Below are 22,317 nucleotides of genomic sequence, written 5' to 3'. Positions count from 1 at the left end.
AAAAGAATGAATTTGGAGCTCACTGGTAATAAATTGGTAACTGGCACAGTGACATACCATTGTTTAAGGTATTAATAGGCAGCTCCCTTCACCATTCTTGACTCTCTCTCTCCAATCCTCCCAACCTTCTCCTCTCTCCTGACATCCTCACCATAAGCCCTGTCACTTTACTATTCAGTTCCTCCAAACTTGGGCACCCGCCTATCATCACCTGCTACTCAAAAAAACAAAAAACAGGAGACAAGGTAGAACTGATGGCAGATGCCTCTCTAGACTGGGGAAGAGGAGTGAGACCATGGACAGGACCAGCTTTCTCAGATAAGTAAAAATTCTAGTAACTTGAAGTAGCTGACCAGAGTGGAAGAGCCCCCAGAGGTGGGTCTTGAAAGCTCCTCACCGAGGGAATTCAATTGAGCAGGAATGTGCTGACACTTGGCTGGACCAAGTACTTCAGAGTGGAGAGGACTGAAGCTGAGGAAAGCAGCAGAGCCAATGGCAATCATGTATACAGGGATATAAACTCCAAACTCTCAGGGACAGGCACCTGTCTATCCCCAGGGCGCAGCATATAGGAGGTGTGGAAATTCTGCTGAATGGTTGATGTGAATCAGAGTAGCAACACAAACCCAAGGCTTCCTGTCATTTCTCAGGGGTGGTTCTCAGCAAAGGGCTATAACTGACCACGCCACCCATCTCAACACCCTGCAGCCACAATCCAACCCAACCCACCCTGGCTGATCTGAAGCTCAGGCTAGAGGCTTTTGCTGAGAAAGTTACTGAGCAGAGCAGCCGGCTTGAGGACTAGAAGGGGCAGAGCACTCTGAGAGAAAGAGGTAGTTTTTTTTACCTGCAGCCTGAGACTTGACTTATTTATCAGGCACATTTAGATGTGTCTTCTCGCTTGATCTTTTTTTTTTTTTTCTTTTTTCAGGAAGATTAGCCCTGAGCTAACATCTGCTGCCAATCCTCCTCTTTTTGCTGAGGAAGACTGGCCCTGAGCTAACATCTGTGCCCATCTTCCTCCACTTTATATGTGGGACACCTACCACAGCATGGCTTGCCAAGCGGTGCCATGTCCGAACCTGGGATCTGAACTGGTGAACCACGGGCTGCTGAAGCAGAGTGTGCAAACTTAACCACTGCGCCAGCGCGCCGGCCCCTTCTCACTTGATCTTGATCTTCCAAGTCTATTGTGAGATAGGCATGACCGGGTTTATTTTTCCCATTTTACAAATGAGACCACTGAGGCCAGGAATAGTTAAGCAGATGGGACACCCAGAGTCCAAAGGCGCCCAGAGTTTCTGAAGAATGATACACTGATATGCCACAGATGTGCCAATCGCCTGCTCCACTGGAGGCTTCATGGGGCCTCTTTCCAATGGCTCAGCACACACTGGCCACACCCCAGAGTATAAGAGTTGTTGCAATGGTAGTTACAAAGAGGGCAGAGGTGAGCCCATGAGGCCATAAGGTCTTGCCATTGCTGGCCTGGGCTGAGAGCCAAGACACCACAGTCTACTTTAGACTTCAATTTGATGAACTCCAGTGCCCCAAGATAGCATCATGGGGCTGGGCCCTCCCTGCCAGATTCTCAGGCCCAGGTCCTTTCTTTCTTTTTTTTTTCCTTCCTTCTTCTTCTCCCCAAAGCTTGTATATTCCAGTTGTGAGTTGTATATTCTAGTTGTGAGTGCCTCTGGTTGTGCTATGTGGGATGCTGCCTCAGCATGGCCTGACGAGTGGAGCCACATTGGTGCCCAGGATCCAAACCGACAAAACCCCGGGCCGCCGAAGTGAGCGCGTGAACTTAACCACTCGGCCACAGGGCCAGGCCCCAGGTCCTTTCTTTAGGCTACTTCCTTTGCCCTTGGTGTTGACTTCTTCAGGAGACATAGAGAATCAAAACTCAGATCAGGCATGCTCTGCCATTGCAGGCTTTTCTTACCCGGGGGCCTGGGAAGCACCTGTGTGTTTAAGCAGGAAAGTGAGAGGCTATAGAGGGCCTCTCAGCTCATCAAGGTTGAGAAGGATCTCCCAGCACTCATAGTTGGAAACATTACCATGCGACTCCCCGCTCCAAGCAAAATCCTCAGGCACCATACAGCGAGCCCTGATCCAGGGTGAGAGAGAACACCGTTGGCTGGAAGAGCTGCTGTCTACTCCCACCAGAAGTCTCACGGATTTCCAGAGGACCCAGGAGGCCTCGCGTTACAGAGAATCGCTGTAGTCCTGGGAGAGCTATCTGGATGAGTCCTTGGTTACAGAGCTGGGAGTCTTCAGTTCCCACACCAGCTCCTACCCATTCTGCTCTTTCCATGTCATCCTTCTGTGTCATTACTTTTATCATTCAATCCAATAGGAGAGAATTATGCTGATTTGGGTAGGTCACTCTGCACCTTCATCTCATAGCCAGGATCTTAGGCTTCAGGCTCTCCTGTTCTGTCAAGAAAATAAGTACTGGTTTGGACCAGGGACTCCTGGGGGAAGGAGAACTAGTGGAGGCACGGGCTTCGGTTAAGCGGTGTGCGCGCCTTCACAGTGCAAGAAGCCGATACATGCCCGCTTCCTCCCCACCAAGAGCCAGCCTCCTTGTAAAGGTTCCATGATGCAGCCTCTCCAAACAGCGGAATTCCATCTCTGTTCCCTTACTACTAAGGACTATTTACACGCCACATCAGCCAGGCCTCTCTTGAAAGAGGGCTCGTGGGAGCCTGGAACAGAGAGGAAAGCGGGCGGACCCTACCAAGTACGCCAAGGTGGTTACTGGTCTCCTGTAATGATGTCCCTATACTGAGCCCTCTGCGCGGGCCGCAGAAACCCCCACTCCTTCAGGAAGAGGTACATAACACTGCGGTGAAGTGAAGCTCAACGCCGCCTCCCCCCGCCCCCCGCCTCCTTGCCACATTGGCTCAGTCCATTCTCTCCAGGACACCGCACGAGCAACGGAGCCAGAGGCGGCACCAACCCTAGACTCTGGCCCCCCCGCCCTCTTTCCCAAACTCTTCCCTGCGTTGTGGGAACCGGGTTGAGGAACCCAGGATGGTACCGGAACCGGCCTCACTGCGGCCTCTCTAGGAAATTGGAAACTTCACATATCGTTAGCACTCAGTTGACGTTTATTGGCCTAAGAACGAAGAACCGGAAGATGCCCTTAAAAAACGTGGCGGCACTCTAACTTCCCCACAGTTGCCTTAATCTCAAGAAACTTGGTATAGTCTTTGGCCACTAACAGGCCTTCAGAAGATGACGCCATCCGGTCCACTTCAGTCCATCGAAGACAACATGACGCGCCCTCAACTATAATGGCGGCGCTCTTCAATTTGGCTTCTTGCCCCTAGGGATGATGGCTGCCAGGCGGCTTCACTTAGTTTCTCACCACCCCGGAAGACGGGGACCGGCGATTGGGCGGTGCCCGAAGGCTCGGAGAAGAAGGCCCTCAGCAGTTGGGCAGTGCTGGGTAAGGCTGGTTTTAAAGGAACTGGAGGTGGGAGCCGCCGAAGACCCGGGATCCGCGGGAGGCGGCGGTGAGCGGCGCGCGGGGGAGGGCACCGAGCGGCTGGAGAGAGGGCGGGAGGAGGGAGGGAAGGAAACATTTGAACCATCTGGTCCCGGGCTGGGGAGAGCGCTGGGCGGGGATCCGGGGGGGAGGGCAGTGGGAGGGGGTCTGTGGGCGGGACCTCCCGGGATTGGAGTGAAGGGGGTATCTGCTTGACACTGGGTCCCCGGGGATCCGGACTGAGTTTGCGATCCTCACGCTCGGGCCGCCCCTGTCTGAGTTGAGCTTTGCGGAGCTAGAACTCAAAGGGAGATGTGTATCCTCGCACGGCGTCTGATTGGAGGAACCGCGCTGTAGGATTCTTTCCGCAGGGATCCAGTCTAGGGGATCTGAGCGGCGGGGGGGCGAGGGAGGCGGGGGGGCGGGGGACGGGAACCGTCGGTGTGTGGGAGTATTGTTTCGGAGTTCTCCGCCACTAGCTGGGAGTGGATGAGGATCGCAGAGGAATCCAACGGAAACTGAGCCTTCCAGGACCGGGATCCCAGCTGATCCCGGGAAATCTCAGGGCAGAATCTGCAGGGACAAAGGCCCCAGAAGACTCGGGCCGTGAGAGAACTGGGGTCGCTGCAATCCAGGTTCTCGCGGCAAGTGTCAGGCAGGGCGCGAGTGATCCGCTGATCGCAGCCGCGGCAGCGGGAAGACACCTGCTCCAGGCGGCCAGCCGAGGGCGCCCTTCCGCGCCCCACGGCTCCGGCCCGTGGGCTACCGGGAGCCGCGGGCGGACCATGAAGGGCGGAGCCCCAGGGGAGGGGCTGGCCCTCACTCCCCGCTCCCCCGCTCCCCCCCTACCCCAGGCTGCAGCCTGGGATCCCCCAGGGACTCCCCGGAGCCGCCGCTTCCCCCATGGACTTGCCCGGGGACTCCAGGTGAGAGCGCACCCCGCCCGCCTGTTTTGAGCCGGGGAAACGGGGAGCCTGGCGGCTGCACCGGGGAAACCACAGAACCAACGACAGACTCAGGCGACCGTCCTCTGCTTCTCTCATCCTCCAGCCCGCCTGGCCGGCCGCGTCTATGCCGCCAACCCCTGACTCGAGCATTATGGGGAGCCAGGAGCTCGAAACGGCCGAGGCTGCAGCCCCTGGGGGCCCCTTCGCCCTTGGAAAAGGCCTCTCGGCGAGTCCTGGCTGTGGTGCTAGAAGATGTCATGACTGCCCGCATGGTGAGCCCCCTGAACTGAGAAGCCCCTTTCTCCCCCAGGTCTCCTCCTCACCAAAGTCATACCAGATCATTAATGAGGATGACTGAGGTCCAGGCACCTCATTCTCACATCCATTGCTCAGACAGTCTCCTGAATGCTGCAGTTCTGCTTGGCTTTTTCTTACTTCAACCTAGAACTGAGCAGGGTCTCCAGTGCCTATTCCCCACTGCCAATCCTGTTGGGCTGGAATCACATCCCTACAACTCTTTAAATATGAGAAACCTTTCTGTTTTCTTTCCAGCCCAACTTCTAGGCAATCCTTGGGAAGCAGGTTGAGGTCTTTGGCTCCTTTGCACAGATGAGAAATCTGAGACCTCACATAGGGCAGTGACTCACCCAAGATCACCCCTCTCCTTTTCATTGCACCAAACAGCCTGGGTGAGATTACTCAGGTCCCATACCTGCAGCTCAGGACACTGTACTATCTGGCTCCTAATCCAGTTCAACTCACCTCTTCTTTGAGGATCTGGGGTGAATTCTAGCCACAATCTTTGTGGCATAGGGCACTGTTAGGCACAGGGAGGCCTGGTCCAGTCCAACCTCATTCCATCACCTTGCTGTTGATATCTTCTCCTCTCCTAGGTACCCCTGGCTCCCCAAGAGGAGCTCTCCACCCCACAGCACCACAGCAACCTTCAGGATTCTGTCCGCACCCAGCCACCTGCCTCTCCACCCCAACAGGCTGTGTGGTCCTCACAGGCCAGGTGAGCATGGCAGGATTGGAGGTAAGCTGGGGTCACAGCTGAGCTGCTCTGATCTTCCTATTCCCTCTCTAGGCCTCCGGAGCCACTGCACTTATGCAGAGAACCCTTAAGCCGCATCTACCAGTCCCCTTCCACCATGAGGTGGCGATCAAGGACAACCCCTGGCCCAGAGGAGGGCCCTTCACGAAAGGTGGACCGGGCCCCCCAGCCTACTCTGGTGGTGGTGCTAGAAGACATTGCCAACCCCAAACCCCCAGCTGAGGTATGGGAACTTTGGGTAAGGATCAGGGTTCAGCTAGAGACAGGCACTCCAGTAGGGATAGAAAACAGGGGTAGGAGGGCTGAGCCTGAGGGTGGATTTTTCTCAGAGCAAGGAGGACAGCATTTTAGGTGGAAGACACTGCCTGAGCAAAGAGCTATATGAAAGTCTTCGGTGTGAACCCAGGCCAACATCTGGAGACTGAGAGAGTTGCGATGTGGGGAGCTAAGGAGGCCAAAAGGGGCTTCCCTGCCTCCCCACAAACATCCTCTTTTATATCCAGGGCTTCACCGATGAGACTCCCAACTTTATCATCCCAGTGAGAAGGTGAGAGGGCTAGGGAAGGGATTGTCAAGATGTCCAGGCAACAACTATTATCTAGGCAACCAGAGCTAGGGGTATCAGAATTTACTTGTCTAATCGTTTCTTGTAACAGCTTCAGAAGCCTTAAGGGACAGGGGAGTTGCTGGTTCAGGTGGCACCTTGACCTGGAAGCTCCCCTAGCCTTTACTTTGCCCCTTTACCCCAGAGCTGAGCCCATGATGATGGTTCACCAGCCAGTGCCTCTGCCCAGGGACCTGGAACCCCCATTCCGGCCATCTTCTCTGCCTGCAGACCCTGCGGAGAACCCACCACCAGGTAAGTGCTCAGATAGAGGGATGAGACTTGGGGCTCTGGAAAATCTTAGCTGAGCTTAGAAGTGTCAGGTGCAGAGGTGGGGATGGGGATTAATCAACTTCCAGGGCAGAAGATGGGGTTTAGACTTTGGAGGCCTAAAGTTCGACTTTTAAATTTAGGGCTTAATTTTTAGGGGTGGGCTTATTTCTCTGTGGGCAAAGCTTAGTGTCTGGGGGAGGAGCTGAGGCTACTGAAGTGGGGCTTAGACACCTGCAGCTAAGCAATGCCCACCTGACCCTCTCATTTCCTCAGCCCCAGATCCTGTTCTGGAGCCCCCATCGACCCCACCGCCGTCCAGCCTTTTACGCCCCCGCCTCAGTCCCTGGGGCTTGGCTCCCCTCTTCCATTCCGTCCGCTCCAAGCTGGAGAGCTTTGCTGACATCTTCCTCACACCCAACAAAGCCCCACAGCCCCCACCCCCATCATCCCCCATGAAGTTGGAGCTGAAGATTGCCATCTCAGAGGCGGAGCAGTCCAGGGCTTCTGAGTGCACTACGTCTGTCAGTCCCCGGCCCCCTATCCGCCAATGGCGGGCCCAAGACCACAATCCCTCAGCACCTCTCCCTAAGCCCTCTCTGGGCCGAAGCCACTCCTGCCCTGATCTGGGGCCCCGTAGCCCAGATACCTGCAGCTGGCCCCCTGCTCCACCCCACCCAAGCCGGCCACGGCCCCGGCGGCACACTGTGGGTGGCGGAGAGATGGCCCAAGCCCCGCCACCCCCTCGGCCTTGTCTCCGGAAAGAGGTCTTCCCTCTTGGAGGAGTGGGAGGCTCTCCTCCCCTCGTCACATCTTGCTCATCCACCACATCCACTTCCTCCTTCTCTGAACCTGCAGAACCCAGGTAGTTCTCTTGATAAACCCTCCATAAAGCCCTGGCCATAGTGTGGGCCTAGCCTCCTTCCCTAGTGTCCAGTGGGCAAGAGATGGGGATTTTGCTGTGAATGTTGTTTGTCCCTGAGCCTTGGCCTTCTCTGCAGGTTGGGCTCAACCAAAGGGAAGGAGCAAAGGGCCTCAGAGGACCAGGTGCTTTCAGACCCTGAGACCAAGGTAGGAGTACAGATGGCAGGGAGGAGCAAAGTGGGAGTCTGAGCCCATGCTGCACTCTTACTCGGTGGCCCACTTTTGCAGACCATGGGAAAAGTTTCTCGATTCAGAATACGCAGGACACCAGCCCGTTCTCAACTAAACCTTACCCCAATGGGGCTGCCTCGACCAATCAGGTGAGAGGCTCATTGTGCACGGAGCTGCCCTGGCCAAACAGGTATAGGCTCAGATCCCTGAAGTGTGGCTTTGTCTCATCTTAGGGACTAAAATCCAGCTTGGAGGAGTCAATTTAGAGTGGACATGGTTTGCGCTTAGAACTATCTGTCTGCCTCAGGCAGCACTCCTGGCTCCTGGCATGTCTCAGAAACTGAAATAAAGATGAGGCCTTGCTTATCTCTTCTCCAGGCCCCACTGGCCCCAGGTTTCTCAGTGGGTTCTGCTCTTTGCCTGCAGGTTGAACAAGAAGGAGTTCAGCTTGGAAGAAATTTACACCAACAAGAATTACCAGTCACCTACAACCAGGAGGTGAGAAACTTTGAAGGCTTGGGGGTGCTAGAGGGACGGCTGGAACCAGGGGGCATGCTGGTAACCAGCACCCCTCCCTGCCTGGTCCAGGACCTTTGAGACCATCTTCGAGGAACCCCGGGAGCGCAACGGGACTCTGATTTTCACCAGCTCAAGGAAGCTCCGGCGGGCTGTAGAATTTCGGGACAGCAGCCTTCCTCGATCCCGGCGGCCATCTCGCGGGGTCCGGGCTGCAGCTGGCAGGACCCTTACTCCCAATCTGGTCCCCAGCCCAGATGTAGGACCCCTGCTACAGCAGCGGCTGGAGGAGCTGGATGCCTTGCTCCTGGAGGAGGAGGAAGTGGATAGAGAGCAGCCCCATCGGACCTAGGAGTTCCATCTGTTTGTCTGTTCATCCATCCTGGAGGCGGGGGAGGCTCTGAGGCAGTTATATTTTTTCTTTATATTTCTAGTAAAGTTTTCGATATGTTTCTGATTCTTTTGTATGTCTCTAGTTGAGTTTGAGATTGATTGGCAGTACTGGCTGATGTTTCTACTTTGGCCCCTAAAGACTGGGAAATGGAAGTGCCAGGGAAGGCGATGAGGATTGGATACAGGGAATGGGTGGGGGAATGGTCACTGGAAATACTCTCTTGATTTGAGAATTTTCCTGTGTGGCAGGATACTTCTGAATCTGTTCCAGAAGATACTGTAACCCTGGACCCTGGTCAGGGTTCTCTCAATTCACTTATATCAAGGAGGTGCCTGAAAGTCCCAGAGTGGACTAAGGCCTTGATCCAGATGGCCCTGAATTCCTCCTAACATGCAGGCCAGGACCCACTTGTTGGTTTCAAGAGCTAAGAGTAATCAGCTGTAATTGAGCACCTACAACAACCAGTCACAGGTACTTGATGTGCAGAGAGCCCTATGAGAAGGAATTTTATCCGTAAGAAAGCAAGTTGAGTGTGTCAGTGCAATGTCCACATTAAAAGGGTAACCGAGGCAACCAGAGGCCAGAAGTTATAACTCAGAGGCAGAACAGAGCAGTTGCCAAGAGCACAGACTCCGTAGCTAGGCTTCTTGAGTCCAAATCCTGGTTAGGAAACTAAATGTTAGAGCATCAATTCCCCTCCCCCTCTGTAAAATAGGGCTAAAAGAATTCTTATTGCCAAATAAATTAATATGTGAGAAAGTGCTGGGTACACAGTGCTAGGTGTTTTTTCTTGTTAGCACGCGTAGACCACAGGTCAGCACTGTCCCACTGAACCGAGCGATAACGGGACGCGGTTTCCTCTCCGTGCTTCTGGCGTTCGCAAAGCACACCGCGTGCTCGGGCCACCCCGCGCCGCGGCGGAACCTGCTGAGCTGCTAGCCGGGCGGTGATATCACCACGCGCGTGCGCGAGGAGCGAGGCGGCCTGGGCGGCGGAAAAGAGGAGTAACAGGCTGTCGACAAGCACCTTGCGTGGCCGCGCGCCGCCCAGCGGCCAACCGTCCCCTACGACCCGCGCACCGCATCCCGACTCCTCGCCTTGACGCCGTCAGGAGGTGGGCCAATGAACGAAGAGCAGGAAGAGGCGGGGCCACCTGGAGGACCGCCCCAAGCACCTACTTCTAACCAGTCGAGTTACAAGACTCGATGGAGGGCGGAGCTAATCTGACACATATCCAATCCAAGCTTTGAGGGCGGTTACATATTGCCCACTCCCTCGAGTTTGACTCCGCCCTTCGTCTTGACGTACACTTCTCAACCTATCAACGACTAAGCCTGTGGATGGGTGAGGGGACGGGGGCGGAGAGTGGGAGGAGGCAGAGAGAGGAAGGAGGCGTAGGCTGAGGAGGAAGAGGGAGGAGGGGCAGGGAAGTCCTAGCGGAGAGGAGGCCCTAGACTCGAGGAGACTACAGGAGGGTGCGCTGGTGCTACCCCGCTGCCCAACGGCCGTTCCGGATCTTTTAAGGTGCAAGTCAGACAGAGACGGAGGAAAGGAGGTAGAGACTTTTATGTCGGCAGACAGAGAAGCTCTACCCGTCACCGTTGCCTCACATCCGGGGCTTCGGAGGGCTGGCCCCGCGGCCCCGCCCGCCCCCTCGCGCCTTTCATGGCGACCGGAGGCGGAGGCTGGAAGAGCTGGGTCTGGAGGAGTCCCCTTTAAATCTCCTTAAAGGGGTGGTCATTGAACTCGGCCGACTACAACGCCAGCCTTAAAGGGGAAGCCGCCGAACTAGACGCTGACAAATTGGAAACTGTGCTGTTGGGAGAATTGGAGCGAGTGGAGATTCTCGCGTCTTCTCTCCTACGCAAGAAGTCCTTTAAATTCAGCTTAAAGGGGAAGTGGCCGCTTGTGGAGAACTAGAAACTAACGCCCGATTTCTTAAAGGGGCGGCCTGCTGTTTGGAGGACCCTGGACTCCTTAAAGGGGTGGCCTCTTTTAGCCGGAGGATTTGAGACATTTTTAAAGGGGAGGTCTGCGTTTCGGGGCGAGCTTTCGGCCGCTTTTAAAGGGGTGGCCCTTCCTCTTCCTCGGGGAGACTTGTCTCGACCCCTGGCAGGGGGCGGCCACCGCAGTAGGCCAGCCGGATACCATCGGGTCGTCTTAAAGGGGCTAGGGGCTGGACAACTTGAGGCCTCGCCTTAAAGGGACGGCCGCCCCGTTTTCGCCGTCTCGGCCCCGCCGGCCCCACAGGGGGGCCCTGGGGCTTGTCGCCCCGGGGGCGGCGCCGGCTCCCTGGTCCTTGGCCTTGGGGCAAGCTCGGGGCCATCAGATCCTGCTTTAAAAGGGAAGTCGTGGCCCTCTCGTCCCTGTGCAGCCGCCAGCGCCGCGCCTGTGACCCCGGGCCTGTGGACAGGCCGCTTCGGGCCCCGCCGCCTCCGGATGCGGCGCTGAGGGCGGTCGCCATGGAGACGACAGCGGCCGCGGCTCCGGGCCCGGGCTGGGCCGCTGAGGGGGAGCGGCGGCGGCGGCGCTGCTCGCGGCGAGACCGAGACCGGGAGCAGCGGCGCCGCCGAGGCCCCGGCGGCGACGCGCCCCGGGCCTTGTTGGCCGCCCCGCGCGGCTCTTCGTCCTCGTCCTCGCCGCCGCCGCCCGCCAGGCCCTGGTCGTCAGCTTCGTCTGGAGAGCGGCCCGGAGGCCCGAGACGGCGGCGGCCGCGTCCCAGGCCTCGGCCCCCGCGACCCCGAGCTCGGAAGCGGCCTGCCGGGTCGGGCAGCCGCGGGGAGGAAGAGGAGGAGGAAGAGGAGGGGGGCGCAGACGACGGAGAGGCCGAGGAGGAGCCTGAGGAGGAGGAAGAAGAGGAGGAGGACTTGATCGATGGCTTCGCCATCGCCAGCTTCGCCAGCCTCGAGGCCTTGCAGGTGGTGCCTAGTGGGGCTGGAGACCTTTGGGGGCTTCAGAGGGGCAGTGAGAAGGTTACGGGGTGCCTGGAGTGGGTGGAGTTGTGGGGGGAATGCTGGCACCCCAAACCAGAGCAACCGGCTCCTCTGGCCAGGCCTCTGCCCCACCCTGGGGTGGGAGGAGGTAGAGCTAGTCTCCGGGGACCAACCAGGTTACCGAGCCTGAGAGCCACTTTTGTAGCCTGGTCACCCCTAGAGAGGTCGGGAGCTTTTCTCTCTCCGTCCACTTTAGTCCCACCTCCTCCTCCACAGAAGGATGCGTCTCTTCAGCCCCCAGAGCGACTGGAACATCGGCTGAAGCATTCTGGGAAGCGGAAAAGGGGGGGCTCCAGTGGGGCCACTGGGGAGCCAGGGGATAGCTCTGATCGGGAGCCTGGCCGGCCCTCTGGGGATCGAGCCCGAAAATGGCCCAACAAACGGAGAAGGAAAGAGGTGAGCTTGTTCCAGGTTTCTGTCCTTTAAAACTCTGAGCAAAATGGCCTTTACATAGACCCATCTTCCATCAACAATGCCCCTGTCCCTCACAAACAACGATCCCAGTCTCTAAGGGCAAAGAGGAAGGCAAAGCAAATTTGAGCTCCCACTCCCAATTTCAGGTCTCACAAAGACATGTCCACAGTTAGACTTGCCTACTTTTGGCTGACACTTAGTATACTTCAGACATGTTGATAATTTAGAGATATATCAAAGAGACATAGTTGAATCATAAACGAATTAGACGTGGTCTCTGCCATCCCCCTCGAGGCAGTGGCAGTCCAACAGGAAAGAAACAGTCTGTGAGCAAATACCTAGACCAGAACCTAAGAAGCTACAGAGGGCAGAGGTCTGGGAGAGATACTGTAGAAACCCACATGAGGAAGCCACTCATTCTGCCTGGGGGATGGGAGGAGGGTTGTGGTTAGGGAAAGCCCCCTAGGATGTCTTAGTCAGGCCTTGAAGGATAGTCATAAGTTTGTTAAGAAACTGGGCAAAGTTGTTTTGGGCGAAAGCACAGAGATGTGAGAATCTGGTATATTTGAAAAATGACCAGAGCAGTGGGAACGAGTGGGCAGTAGCAGGAGAAGTAGCTAGAAAGAGATTGAGAGTAGGCCATGAGGAGCCCTGAGTGCCTTGCTGGGGAGTTTAGACTTTATCCAAAGGCTTCACCAGTCAGCCTCCCTTACCTCTGGACTCTGGTCTTTCTCAGGCCTCCTCCCGTCATTCTCTGGAAGCTGGATACATAGTAAGTGCTCTCCACCTGTACTGGCCCCTCCCCTCTCACTCCCTTTCTGAAAGTCCCCTCTTGACCTTGGGCCCCAACTCTTCTTCCCTTTTGTGACACCTCTGTCTTTCCTTCTCCCCAGTGTGATGCAGAAAGTGATCTGGACGAGAGGGTGAGTGGGGCTAGACCTGGGTGGGCAACATTGCCAGCTTGTAAAGTGAACTGCAGCTTAAAGGTGCCCTGTGAGCAGCAGACAGAGCCTCCCCTTGAGTCAGGGACATGGGTTAGGTTGAGCCAGGATTAGATTTTTGGGAGGAAGATGGGGATTGAGAGGTAAATGATTTCTGTTCTTTGGTGGCTAGAGCCAGTTGACCAAAGAATGAAAGGCCCTGCCTTGGTGTGCCATCCTTTCCAAAGCCGTTGAAGATACCACTGGTTCTCCACAGAAATCCAGGGTGGCTGTGGAACTGAGCTGGTCCTTCCTGCTAGCTATTAGTCTGCTCTAAAGATTAGAGTCTGAACAGAGACCATGGGTCATGGCAGTGAGGACAGTAAACCATTGTAGTCAGCGTAAGAACATATCCTATAAAGGTGTGTTTCGGTTTATTGTTAGGCTGATTTGCTTGTTTTGAAATAACGTGACCTGGCAGTTGATGCTCTACCTTTGTAACCAACTAAATTTGCACTCCCTGATTTGTGTCTTGTTTTAGTTTAAAAAGTTGGCTGTACAGGGCCTGTGGTGAACCAGAGAGTTCTTGTCCATCTAAAGGGGGCGGCCACTATCCAGTTCTAGCTAGTTTTTGCCACGTAAGAATAGGGGCCCCTTCTCAAGAGAACCTGCAAGTCTCAGTTTGTGTGAGAAATCTCTGGATTTCTAAATATCAGCGATTAGTTTAAAATTTTTTGCTAACACTTGTGGACCAAACAAATCTGTAAGCCAGGTAGGCGTATGGGCCAGCAGTTAGTGACCGCTGATGTTTTTGCTTTGGTTTGCCTGCTTATTTGCTACTTCAGTGCTGCCTCGATTCAGCCCTCCTGGCCTATCAGATTCTCAGGCTCTGCTGCTCTACCCTTTTCCCCAAGCATAGACCCCCTGGAGCCCACAGTCTTTGATGGATTTCAGCTAAGCTGATGGAATAGATTTAGCACCGCTGCCAGTTCCTAGCAGGCTCCAGAGGCTGTTGGCCTTCCTGGGTGACAGCCTGGCCTGACCAGAACCTGATCCTGTCCCTACCCTTCTTCCCCAGGTCTCCGATGATGACCTCGACCCGTCCTTTACTGTCTCAACCAGCAAAGGTTGGTCCCAAGAGCTGGGGCTGGAGACAAGGGAGGGAAATTGGGTGAGCATGGGCCTCAACTGAATATGTATGCCCTTCTGCCCTCACAGCCTCGGGCCCCCACGGCGCCTTCAATGGGAACTGTGAAGCAAAACTCTCCGTAGTCCCTAAAGTGTCGGGTCTGGAGCGGAGCCAGGAACAGCCCCCAGGGCCCGACCCGCTGCTAGTGCCTTTCCCCCCGAAGGAACCACCACCTCCACCGGCCCCTCGGCCTTCTGTCTCACCCCCTGCACCCCTGCCGGCCGCCCCCAGTCTGCCACCCCCACCCCAGCCCCAGCTGCAGCTTCGGGTCTCGCCCTTTGGCCTCCGCACTTCTCCCTATGGCAGCAGCCTGGACCTCAGCACTGGCAGGTGAGTGGTCCAGGGGTTTGGTCTGGTCTGGAAGGGCCTGGTTGTTTTGGCGCCAACCCCTGCATTCTGCGGCTGGGACATGGGATGGTGCCTGTGGGATGTGACTTGAAAAAGCATTCTGAGGCTGAAAAGTTTGAGAGACACTGGGTGAAACAAATTTAAAGAGATTGTTACAGGACTTATCAGAACCCTTTATACATTCACATCCAGGGGAATCCAGTTTGTGCCTTTTTCCAATTTTATTTGCTGGTGAGATCTTTTCGTAAAGCACATCTGCTAGGATTAGTGTTCTTCAGAACATACTTTGGGAAATGCTGGCATGATGATTAAGAGTGCTGACTTTGGTGTCAGTCAGACCTGGATTCAAATTCTTATTCTGCCACTTAGTGGCTGTGTGATTTTTGACAAGCCACTTAACCTCTCTGAGCCTCAATTTCCTCTTTCTGTAAAATGAAATAATAATAGTACCTTCATCCTAAAGCTGTTGTGAGGAATAATTGTGAGTTAATGCAGTGTTTCCCAAAGTGTGTATGCTCATTGTTAGTGGCGTGTGAGATAATTTCAGGTGTTATATGAGTAAATTTTTGTCAGCTTTTACATGCTTTAGAAAAACATGACTAGTACCTCAACACCTTGATTTCACATGTTATTGCTTGGGTGAGGCTAAATAAAAAAGAAAGGAACTGAGTTAAGTTAAAGAAGTAAATGGTACAGGTGGTTCCATGGATGCAGCAGCAATTGGGAAGGTGGTGTGAAATGTTGGAGACTTGGATTAGCATATAAAGCAGGTGACAGCACTTGGCCTACAGTAAGTGCTTGCTAAAGGGTAAGAGTTATTGATACTATTATAATTGATGTTATCTTTCATTATTGTTCTCGTCATTATCATTCTTTTTCTTATTATTGAGAAAACTAAGGCTCAGAGAGGGGCAGTGACTTGCTCAAGGTCACCCAGGGTGTTAATGGCAAGATGGGCCTAGAATTCTGGTCTCCTGACTTTTAGGCCAGGCCAGTGTGGTGCTGCTTCCACAGTCTTAGGATGGGAACCCAGGTGGCCTATTGTAGTTCAGCGTCAAAGTGAATGATATGTTTTGTGCTGTGGTTGAGACAGAAAAAAGAAAGTCATGTGGCCAGAGGTGTTAGAGGCAGCTTTGTGGAAGAAGAGACCTAGAGAGGGAAAAAGGGGGTTGTTGGGCGTGGGGGGTACCTCAGTTTGAGGATGGGTTCCCTGGGTGGGGGTGGGGGTCCTGGCGGCCGGGTTCTACCACCTTCCATGTTGGAGAACCAGGGTCAAGGTATCGCCCAGGCTTCTGACCCCCTCCTGTCAGAGCTGGCACCTCCCAACCCCTCACTCATCTCCCCACTTCTCTCCCCAGCTCTTCACGGCCGCCCCCCAAGGCCCCGGCCCCTCCCGTGGCTCAGCCTCCCCCCTCATCATCCTCTTCGTCCTCTTCCTCTTCATCTGCCTCCTCCTCGTCCGCGCAGCTCACCCACCGGCCCCCAACGCCCTCACTGCCCCTGCCTTTGTCCACCCACAGCTTCCCCCACCCTGGGCTGCGGCCCCCCCCACCACCCCACCATCCCTCCTTGTTCTCCCCTGGCCCCACTCTGCCCCCACCCCCACCCCTGCTGCAGGTGCCAGGGCACCCTGGGGCCTCAGCTGCTAACGCCCTCTCTGGTGAGTTTGGGGTCCTGGCCGGGGGGTGGGGGGCCATGGCCCTGGGCTTGGGCCCCCTTGGCTTTGGGGCATCTGGACCTTAGCAGACAGCAGGGCTTGAGGAGGGAGTGGCTCAAGGCCAGAAGGGAAGGCCAGTCACCCGGGCCCAAGGAGTCTGGCATGGTGGCAACAGATATTAAAGCCTTCTCCCCCTCCCCTCCCACAGAGCAGGACCTGATCGGCCAGGACCTGAACTCTCGCTACCTGAATGCCCAGGGTGGCCCCGAGGTGGTGGGGGCAGGGGGCTCAGCCCGGCCCCTGGCCTTCCAGTTCCACCAGCACAACCACCAGCATCAGCACACCCACCAGCACACCCACCAGCACTTCACCCCTTATCCCCCGGGCCTGCTGCCACCCCACGGCCCCCACATGGTGAGCTCCTCATTGGGCTGGTGATGAGGGCTCAGAGACCTGGGGGGAGGGTATGGGTTCCAGGGGAAAGCCCTCTGTCCCTGGCTGGCAGTTTACTCTTCCCTTCTCTTCTCTAGTTTGAGAAATATCCAGGAAAGATGGAAGGCCTTTTCCGGCATAATGTGAGTGTGTGTGTGTGTGTGTGTGTGTGTATATGTATGTATGTATGTATGTACGTGTGTGTGTGTGTGTGTGTGTTTGGTCTGTGGGCATGGATACATTGATGCTTGTGGCCTTTACTGTTGGGGTCCAGTCTTCAGCTTCAAAAGCAAGAGCCTTGAGCCTGAGAGAACTCTCTGGGGGAGGGGGGTTAGGGTGGAGGCCAGAGGACTGATGGGCAGACCAGATGGGCTGCACCTCCACCCCTAGCTTGGACTAGCCCCCTTCTCTCCACAGCCGTACACGGCCTTCCCTCCCGCAGTGCCCGGCCTACCTCCGGGCCTCCCGCCGGCTGTCTCCTTTGGCTCCCTGCAGGGGGCCTTCCAGCCCAAGGTGAGCTCCCAATCCAGACACTACCAGTACTGCCTCCCACTCCTTACAAACCCAGATGCCCTCGGATTCGCATACCTTCTTCCTTTCCCCAAAACAATACGCATCTTCCTGCCCTCCCCTGTGGACCCAGGTTTCTCCAAAGCCATACTCCCTCCCTCTCCCAGCCCCAGCTTGGTTTTAGACCCCTTTTATGCCTGGTGCCAGCTCTCCTGACTGATCCCTCCACTCCCCTTTACCAGAGCACGAACCCCGAGCTGCCACCACGACTGGGGCCAGTGCCGAGCGGGCTTCCCCAAAAGGGGACACAGGTGAGGGGGGGCCAGGGCAGGTCCTAGGGGAACTGGAAGATCTGTTGAGGGAGAGCAGGGTTGATGTGAGAGAGAACCACTGATCACTCCCTTTTATATATGATCATGGTGTCCCTGAGAATCTGACGAGAGGGAATTTCTGTAAATGACAGGATTTCCCAGGCATGAGAAATAGGAATTTCATGAAGTTGCCCCAGAAACAAGATTACTAGGACAGTGGTTTTTGTAGGGGTTTTCAAATATTTTAAGTGACAGAACGTTTTTTTTTTTTTGCCAAATGACATCATAGCAGGAAGTCCTATCCCTGAAACAATGAAAAGATAAGCTGCCCCTTTGTGAAGTGGCATGGGGGAGCAGCGTTAGAGCCCAGGGCACTGGGAACGTTGTGAAAAGCACAGGATGTGTTTCCTAAAGGATAGACTAGACCAGAGGTTTCCCAACCTCTTTTAGCAGTAGTAGAAGCTTTTTTCTAAGGAAATCTTTAGCAGACCCTTGTTATATAAAGCTGTCAGTAGAATAATTTTTCTGGTTGAGAAACGCGTCCTCCTGCCCATTAATCCACTCCCAGCCTTCCAAGCAAGGCACCTCCTTGGGGCACCAGTTCAGAAACTTGGTGCTGGAGGGGAGTTGCCCACAGTGGGAGAGATGGGGAAAAGAGTCTTGACACAAGCAGGAAAGCTTTGAGGAAGCGACACAAGGTCTCAGGGAGGTGTTTGAGGGGGGATTGGGGACTGTGGAGATGACGTCCCAGGTCAGTAAACAGGTCTGAATTGCCGCCAATCTCTGCTTTGCCCTCCCCAGATCCCCGACCATTTCCGGCCACCTTTGAGGGTGAGTTTGGTGAGGCCCTCAGGCTGCATGAGGCTGGGGGCTGGTGCCAGGGTGTTTGGCTGAGGGGGGGACTTGCTTGGGAATGAGTGAGAAGCCCAAGACATGGAGGCAGCCAGATGTGGAAGAGCAGAAAGTGAAAGGCTTGCAAGGACAGGTCTGGGTTCAGATGTAACTGGCCATGGGACCTTGGGCAAGACAGTTTTATCTCTCTGAGCCTCAGTTTCCTAGCCTGTGAAGTGAACCTGGTCATCCCTCAGTTGTAGGGATGATGAATGGGGATGTTGTGTGGCAAGGCTGGGCCCAGGGCCAGGCCTGGAGTGGGTGATGAGTGAACGTTCTTTCCTTCCCTTTCCCTTTGGTCATCCTTCTGGGGCGGCAGAAACCAGGGAAGTGGTGTGCCATGCACGTGCGCGTGGCTTACATGATCCTGAGACACCAGGAAAAGATGAAGGTACTGGGGCTGGAGGGCTGGGGAGAGCGGGCCTGCCTAAGCTCTGGGCTTCTGCAGAGCTTGGCAGAATCTTGGCCAGAATCATCCCCTCCTGTCCCTTGTCACTGCCTGAGCAATTCCACAATTAGCACTAGGTTCTCTGACTAACTAGGGGGATGGTCAGAGAATGCTCTGAGAGAGGCAGAGGCTAGGCACCCAAGCCCCGTATTGGCACCAGGCAGCCCTTGGAAGGGGCCTAGGGGTGGAAGAGCAAGAGCGGGACCACACCTGGCTCCTCACTCACTGCCCTTCTCCCTGTCCCACGCAGGGTGACTCCCACAAGCTTGACTTTCGGAGCGACCTCCTGCCCTGCCTTCCTGGGCCCTATGGGGCCCTGCCCCCTGGGCAGGAGCTCTCCCACCCGGCCGCCTCCCTCTTCACTGCGACTGGTGAGTCTGGCCAGCCTTCTCGGGGCCTGAGGTTCCCTGTCTAGAGCCCGAGGCCCACCTTGCGCCCACTCAGCCTCATCAGAATCTCCCACCTCTCTGCCCCAGGTGCCGTCCATGCTGCAGCCAACCCTTTCACGGCAGCTCCCGGGGCCCACGGACCCTTTCTGAGCCCCAGCACCCACATTGGTAAGAGCCAAGGGCATGTTGGGCAACCTAGGCCTTGTCCCTGACTTCCAGGAGTTCTCAAGCTGGGAATGAAAATTAGACCTGAGAGGCAGCTGGAATGGGGGGGTAGACCTGGTTCCACTTGCTTTGTGACCTTGGACAAGTTACTCTACCCCATCTGAGCCTTGATCTCATCATCTATAAAATGGGATAGGGAATGGCAGAGTGATTGTCAATCTCTGTCAGCTCAGACACTGTCTCTGAAGTAGCCAGTGGTTGGGGGTAGTGTGCCACCTGGGAGAGGAGGGTGGAAGAAGGCTGCGCAGGCCCAGGGGAGAGTATGATCACTGGCTCCTAGTGATCTCAGCAGGCTTCTTGGGGAGATTTATCCTGGGTGTGGGTGGACAAGGAGGAATTGAACCTAATAGCCTAGGGAAAGGCGTTCCTGAAAGAGCAAATTGTGAGGTTCCCATGGTGGAATAGGTTAGTTGTTCTGACCGGCTACATGACAGATGCATGAAGTTAGGGTCAGGCTGGGAAGGGCCCTGCATGTCAGATGGGAGGAAGCCAGCAGAGGCCTTCAGGCAAGTGGCTTGCTGTCGAGCTGGTCCAGGTGGCTGATGAGGGCGAGTGGGATACAAGCTTGACCTCTGCAGTCAGAGACGCCCTGGGTTGGAGTGTCGTCGGCAAGTCACTTCACTTCTCTGAGCCTGTTTCATCATCTTTAAGTGGGAATGATCTTGTCTGCCTCATGGGGCTTGTTGTGAGGTTAAACAACACAATGCATGTCAAAGCTCAGTGCCTTGCCTGGCCCAAGAAAGCGCTCAGCACCTGGTTGTTAAAGCCAAGTGGCCGAGGGCTCTGGGGCCTGCTTGCTGATCTGCTTCTTCCCTACCGGTTCTTAGTGCCTGCTCAGAGCTAGCTGCCCAATGCTCTGACCATCCCCCTTTTGTCCCACAGATCCCTTTGGGCGTCCCACAAGCTTCGCCTCCTTGGCTGCCCTCTCCAACGGGGCCTTTGGAGGCCTGGGCAGCCCCACATTCAGTGAGTGCTGGGCGGGGTGGGGTGGTGATGGGCTGTGGCAGTGGGCTGATGTGCTCAGGCAGGGGCTGGGAGCATGCCTGAGTGGGGCCTCCCACTCCTGGCTCCCGTCACTGTCTACTTCGCCCTCTGTCTAGACTCCGGCGCCGTCTTTGCCCAGAAAGAAAGCCCAGGGGCCCCACCAGCCTTCGCCTCCCCCCCAGACCCATGGGGCCGCCTGCACCGCAGTCCTCTGGCCTTTCCTACCTGGGTCCGGCCCCCTGAGGCCTCCCGGACACCAGGCTCAGACAAGGAGCGGCCTGTGGAGCGGAGGGAGCCCTCTATCACCAAGGAGGAGAAAGACAGGTATGTTTCCCCCAACTCCTGGACCCCCTGCATCTTTGCCTAGCTTCTCAGCCTCTCTGACTCTGGAGTACCCACATTCTCTCCTCCCACACCTGCCCCCAGGGACCTCCCCTTCTCACGGCCCCAGCTCCGAGTTTCTCCTGCTACTCCCAAGGCCCGGGCTGGTGAGGAAGGGGCCAGGCCTGCCAAGGAATCGGTGCGGGTAAAGGAAGAGCGGAAGGAGGAGGCCGCCGCCGCTGCCGCCGCTGCTGCCGCTGCCGCCGCCGCTGCTGCTGCCGCTGCCGCCGCTGCCTCCACCGGGCCTCAGGGCCTTCACCTGCTGTTTGAGAGGCCCCGGCCACCACCGTTTCTGGGCCCTAGTCCTCCAGAGCGCTGTGCTGGCTTTCTGGAGCCCACCTGGTTGGCAGGACCCCCTCGCCTTGCTAGGCCACCCCGCTTCTATGAGGCGGGTGAGGAGCTGACTGGACCAGGGGCTGTGGCTGCTGCCCGCCTCTACGGTCTAGAGCCTGCCCATCCCCTGCTCTACAGCCGCTTGGCTCCTCCTCCGCCACCTACTGCGGCCCCGGGAACCCCTCACCTTCTCAGCAAGACCCCACCAGGAGCCCTTTTGGGGGCACCACCTCCGCTTGTGCCCGCCCCCAGGCCTAGTTCCCCACCTAGGGCCCCTGGCCCAGCCAGGGCTGACAGGTGAGGGAAGGGGGGAGGGGCAGGGGCAAAGCTCCATCCCCTTTTCCTTTTGATGAGGTCCTAGAGCTGAGGTTTCATGCCAGGGCTGGAGGGCAAAGGTCATGACCTCACCAGTCACCTCTGAGGTCCTAGAACCTGGGAGCAGAAGCCCCAACCCCCCAGATCAAGCATCAGATGGACCTTAGGGTCACTGGGAGGGCAGAGGTCACAAGCCTCTAGAGAGAGGGGTGTACATGGCGTGTGTGTGTGTGTGTGTGTGTGTGTGTGTACGTACGTGTATACGTACATGAGAGTGGGGGTCATTTCAGAGGTCACGGCTCATGATCTTCTGAGTTGCACCATTGCCCTCTCTGAGAGTCCCGAGGCCCTTGGCCTGCCTCTCCAAGGGCTCACTAAGCCAGAGGCCAAAGTGCCCCCCTCCTCTTCACCTACCACCCAAGTCCTCATGCCCTCTCAGGGCTGGGGGAGGAGGGGCTAAAGGAAGGGGGGTTCCATGTACATATTTATCTCCCTTTCCACATAGCCCCCCAGACCTTTTGTACATTTTTACAGGGGTGCCCCTCCCAATAATCCCCCTTTCTGGTTAATTAAATCCTCAGACTGGTGCTGTGTTCCTAGCCTCTGGCCTCTCTGTGGGGAGGGGGGACTACCGGGGGAAGGTAGGAACCCAGGGCTTATCCCTGGGAATGTGGGGTCCAGCAGGAGGCAGACCAGCAGAGGAAGGGACCTGGGTACCTAGGCTGGAAAGAAGGGCAAATGCGCTCTGCTTGGCTCATAGCCCAGGTTCCTCCTGCTTGTTCCTGTTACCTCTGTGTGCCCCCATGCCCAAAAGGCTCAACCTCTTAAGCTTCAGACTCCGACTCTTAGTGGCTCAGTCCCCCCAACGTCGTTTCCAAGTGCCCCCAGGACTCCTGGGCCCTGCTCTCCAGAACCCTGTTCCCCAGAACCCTGCCCCAGGCTAAGGGGGGTCCAGAGAAGGTCACCATGTACCACACACCAAAGAAGGGGGTCGGCCCGGGGGTGGGCCACACAGGCAGCTTCTTCAGCAGCCTCTTGGCAGCAGCCCCAGCCTTCCCAAAGCAGCAGGCGCCCCCAGGCTGGGGCCCAACCTAGAAGGCAGGGGTCTGTTTAACAAAAACGTAACGTTGACTTTTTTCCCCAGTGGGACTTATTCTGTAACATGACTTGCGGATATTTATATAAAAATGAGTGTTACAATGAG

At 56.2% G+C, this 22,317-nt stretch overlaps 2 protein-coding genes and 1 long non-coding RNA gene across 11 annotated transcripts in view; 2 read left to right on the top strand and 1 right to left on the bottom strand.

The window, feature by feature from the left end:
• Positions 1–12,600, bottom strand: part of LOC139074880 (uncharacterized) — a 25,760-nt gene extending 13,160 nt beyond the window's left edge. The window contains exon 1 of one of the 2 annotated variants that reach the window (XR_011524761.1): positions 12,494–12,600. This is a non-coding gene — a long non-coding RNA (uncharacterized lncRNA). The remainder of the gene's footprint in view (positions 1–12,493) is intronic. The other variant, XR_011524760.1, reaches the window with a different exon arrangement.
• PRR14 (proline rich 14) lies at positions 2,913–8,436 on the top strand. Of its 7 annotated transcripts, none has more exons than XM_008514308.2 (12): positions 2,913–3,521; positions 4,348–4,419; positions 4,544–4,712; positions 5,334–5,455; positions 5,528–5,717; positions 5,998–6,041; positions 6,244–6,353; positions 6,645–7,233; positions 7,370–7,439; positions 7,521–7,612; positions 7,890–7,961; positions 8,052–8,436. In XM_008514308.2, exons 2-12 carry the CDS (start codon positions 4,397–4,399, stop codon positions 8,329–8,331), a joined length of 1,761 nt encoding a protein of 586 aa, XP_008512530.1. In that variant the 5' UTR covers positions 2,913–3,521; positions 4,348–4,396; the 3' UTR covers positions 8,332–8,436. The 7 variants fall into 7 exon arrangements, with proteins under 7 accessions (XP_008512530.1, XP_070424139.1, XP_070424137.1 ...); XM_070568038.1 differs by having other exon boundaries at positions 2,948–3,454; positions 8,232–8,436; XM_070568036.1 differs by having other exon boundaries at positions 2,948–3,454.
• FBRS (fibrosin) lies at positions 10,692–22,317 on the top strand. Of its 2 annotated transcripts, XM_070568031.1 has the most exons (18): positions 10,692–11,291; positions 11,583–11,762; positions 12,517–12,552; positions 12,674–12,703; positions 13,779–13,827; positions 13,919–14,219; positions 15,596–15,897; positions 16,103–16,308; positions 16,425–16,469; positions 16,744–16,839; positions 17,079–17,147; positions 17,949–17,978; positions 18,358–18,429; positions 18,737–18,857; positions 18,963–19,043; positions 19,983–20,066; positions 20,201–20,408; positions 20,511–22,317. In XM_070568031.1, exons 1-18 carry the CDS (start codon positions 10,836–10,838, stop codon positions 21,097–21,099), a joined length of 2,955 nt encoding a protein of 984 aa, XP_070424132.1. In that variant the 5' UTR covers positions 10,692–10,835; the 3' UTR covers positions 21,100–22,317. The 2 variants fall into 2 exon arrangements, with proteins under 2 accessions (XP_070424132.1, XP_070424133.1); XM_070568032.1 differs by lacking the exon at positions 16,425–16,469.

This window comes from Equus przewalskii, chromosome 12, assembly GCF_037783145.1.
Source record: "Equus przewalskii isolate Varuska chromosome 12, EquPr2, whole genome shotgun sequence".
Lineage (NCBI taxonomy): Eukaryota > Metazoa > Chordata > Mammalia > Perissodactyla > Equidae > Equus > Equus przewalskii.
Note: the sequence above shows the minus strand (reverse complement) of the source record. Positions and strands in the feature narration are given on the sequence as shown.

Excerpts from the sequence above, each read along its gene's own strand:
- FBRS (XM_070568031.1), top strand. The coding sequence starts at position 10,836 with ATGGAGACGACAGCGGCCGCGGCTCCGGGCCCGGGCTGGGCCGCTGAG. Across the intron at positions 16,470-16,743 it reads AAGGCCTTTTCCGGCATAAT|CCGTACACGGCCTTCCCTCC; the intron begins GTGAGTGTGTGT and ends TTCTCTCCACAG. Across the intron at positions 17,148-17,948 it reads TTCCCCAAAAGGGGACACAG|ATCCCCGACCATTTCCGGCC; the intron begins GTGAGGGGGGGC and ends TGCCCTCCCCAG.
- PRR14 (XM_008514307.2), top strand. The coding sequence starts at position 3,806 with ATGTGTATCCTCGCACGGCGTCTGATTGGAGGAACCGCGCT. Across the intron at positions 6,354-6,644 it reads TGCGGAGAACCCACCACCAG|CCCCAGATCCTGTTCTGGAG; the intron begins GTAAGTGCTCAG and ends TCATTTCCTCAG. Across the intron at positions 7,234-7,369 it reads TCTGAACCTGCAGAACCCAG|GTTGGGCTCAACCAAAGGGA; the intron begins GTAGTTCTCTTG and ends CCTTCTCTGCAG.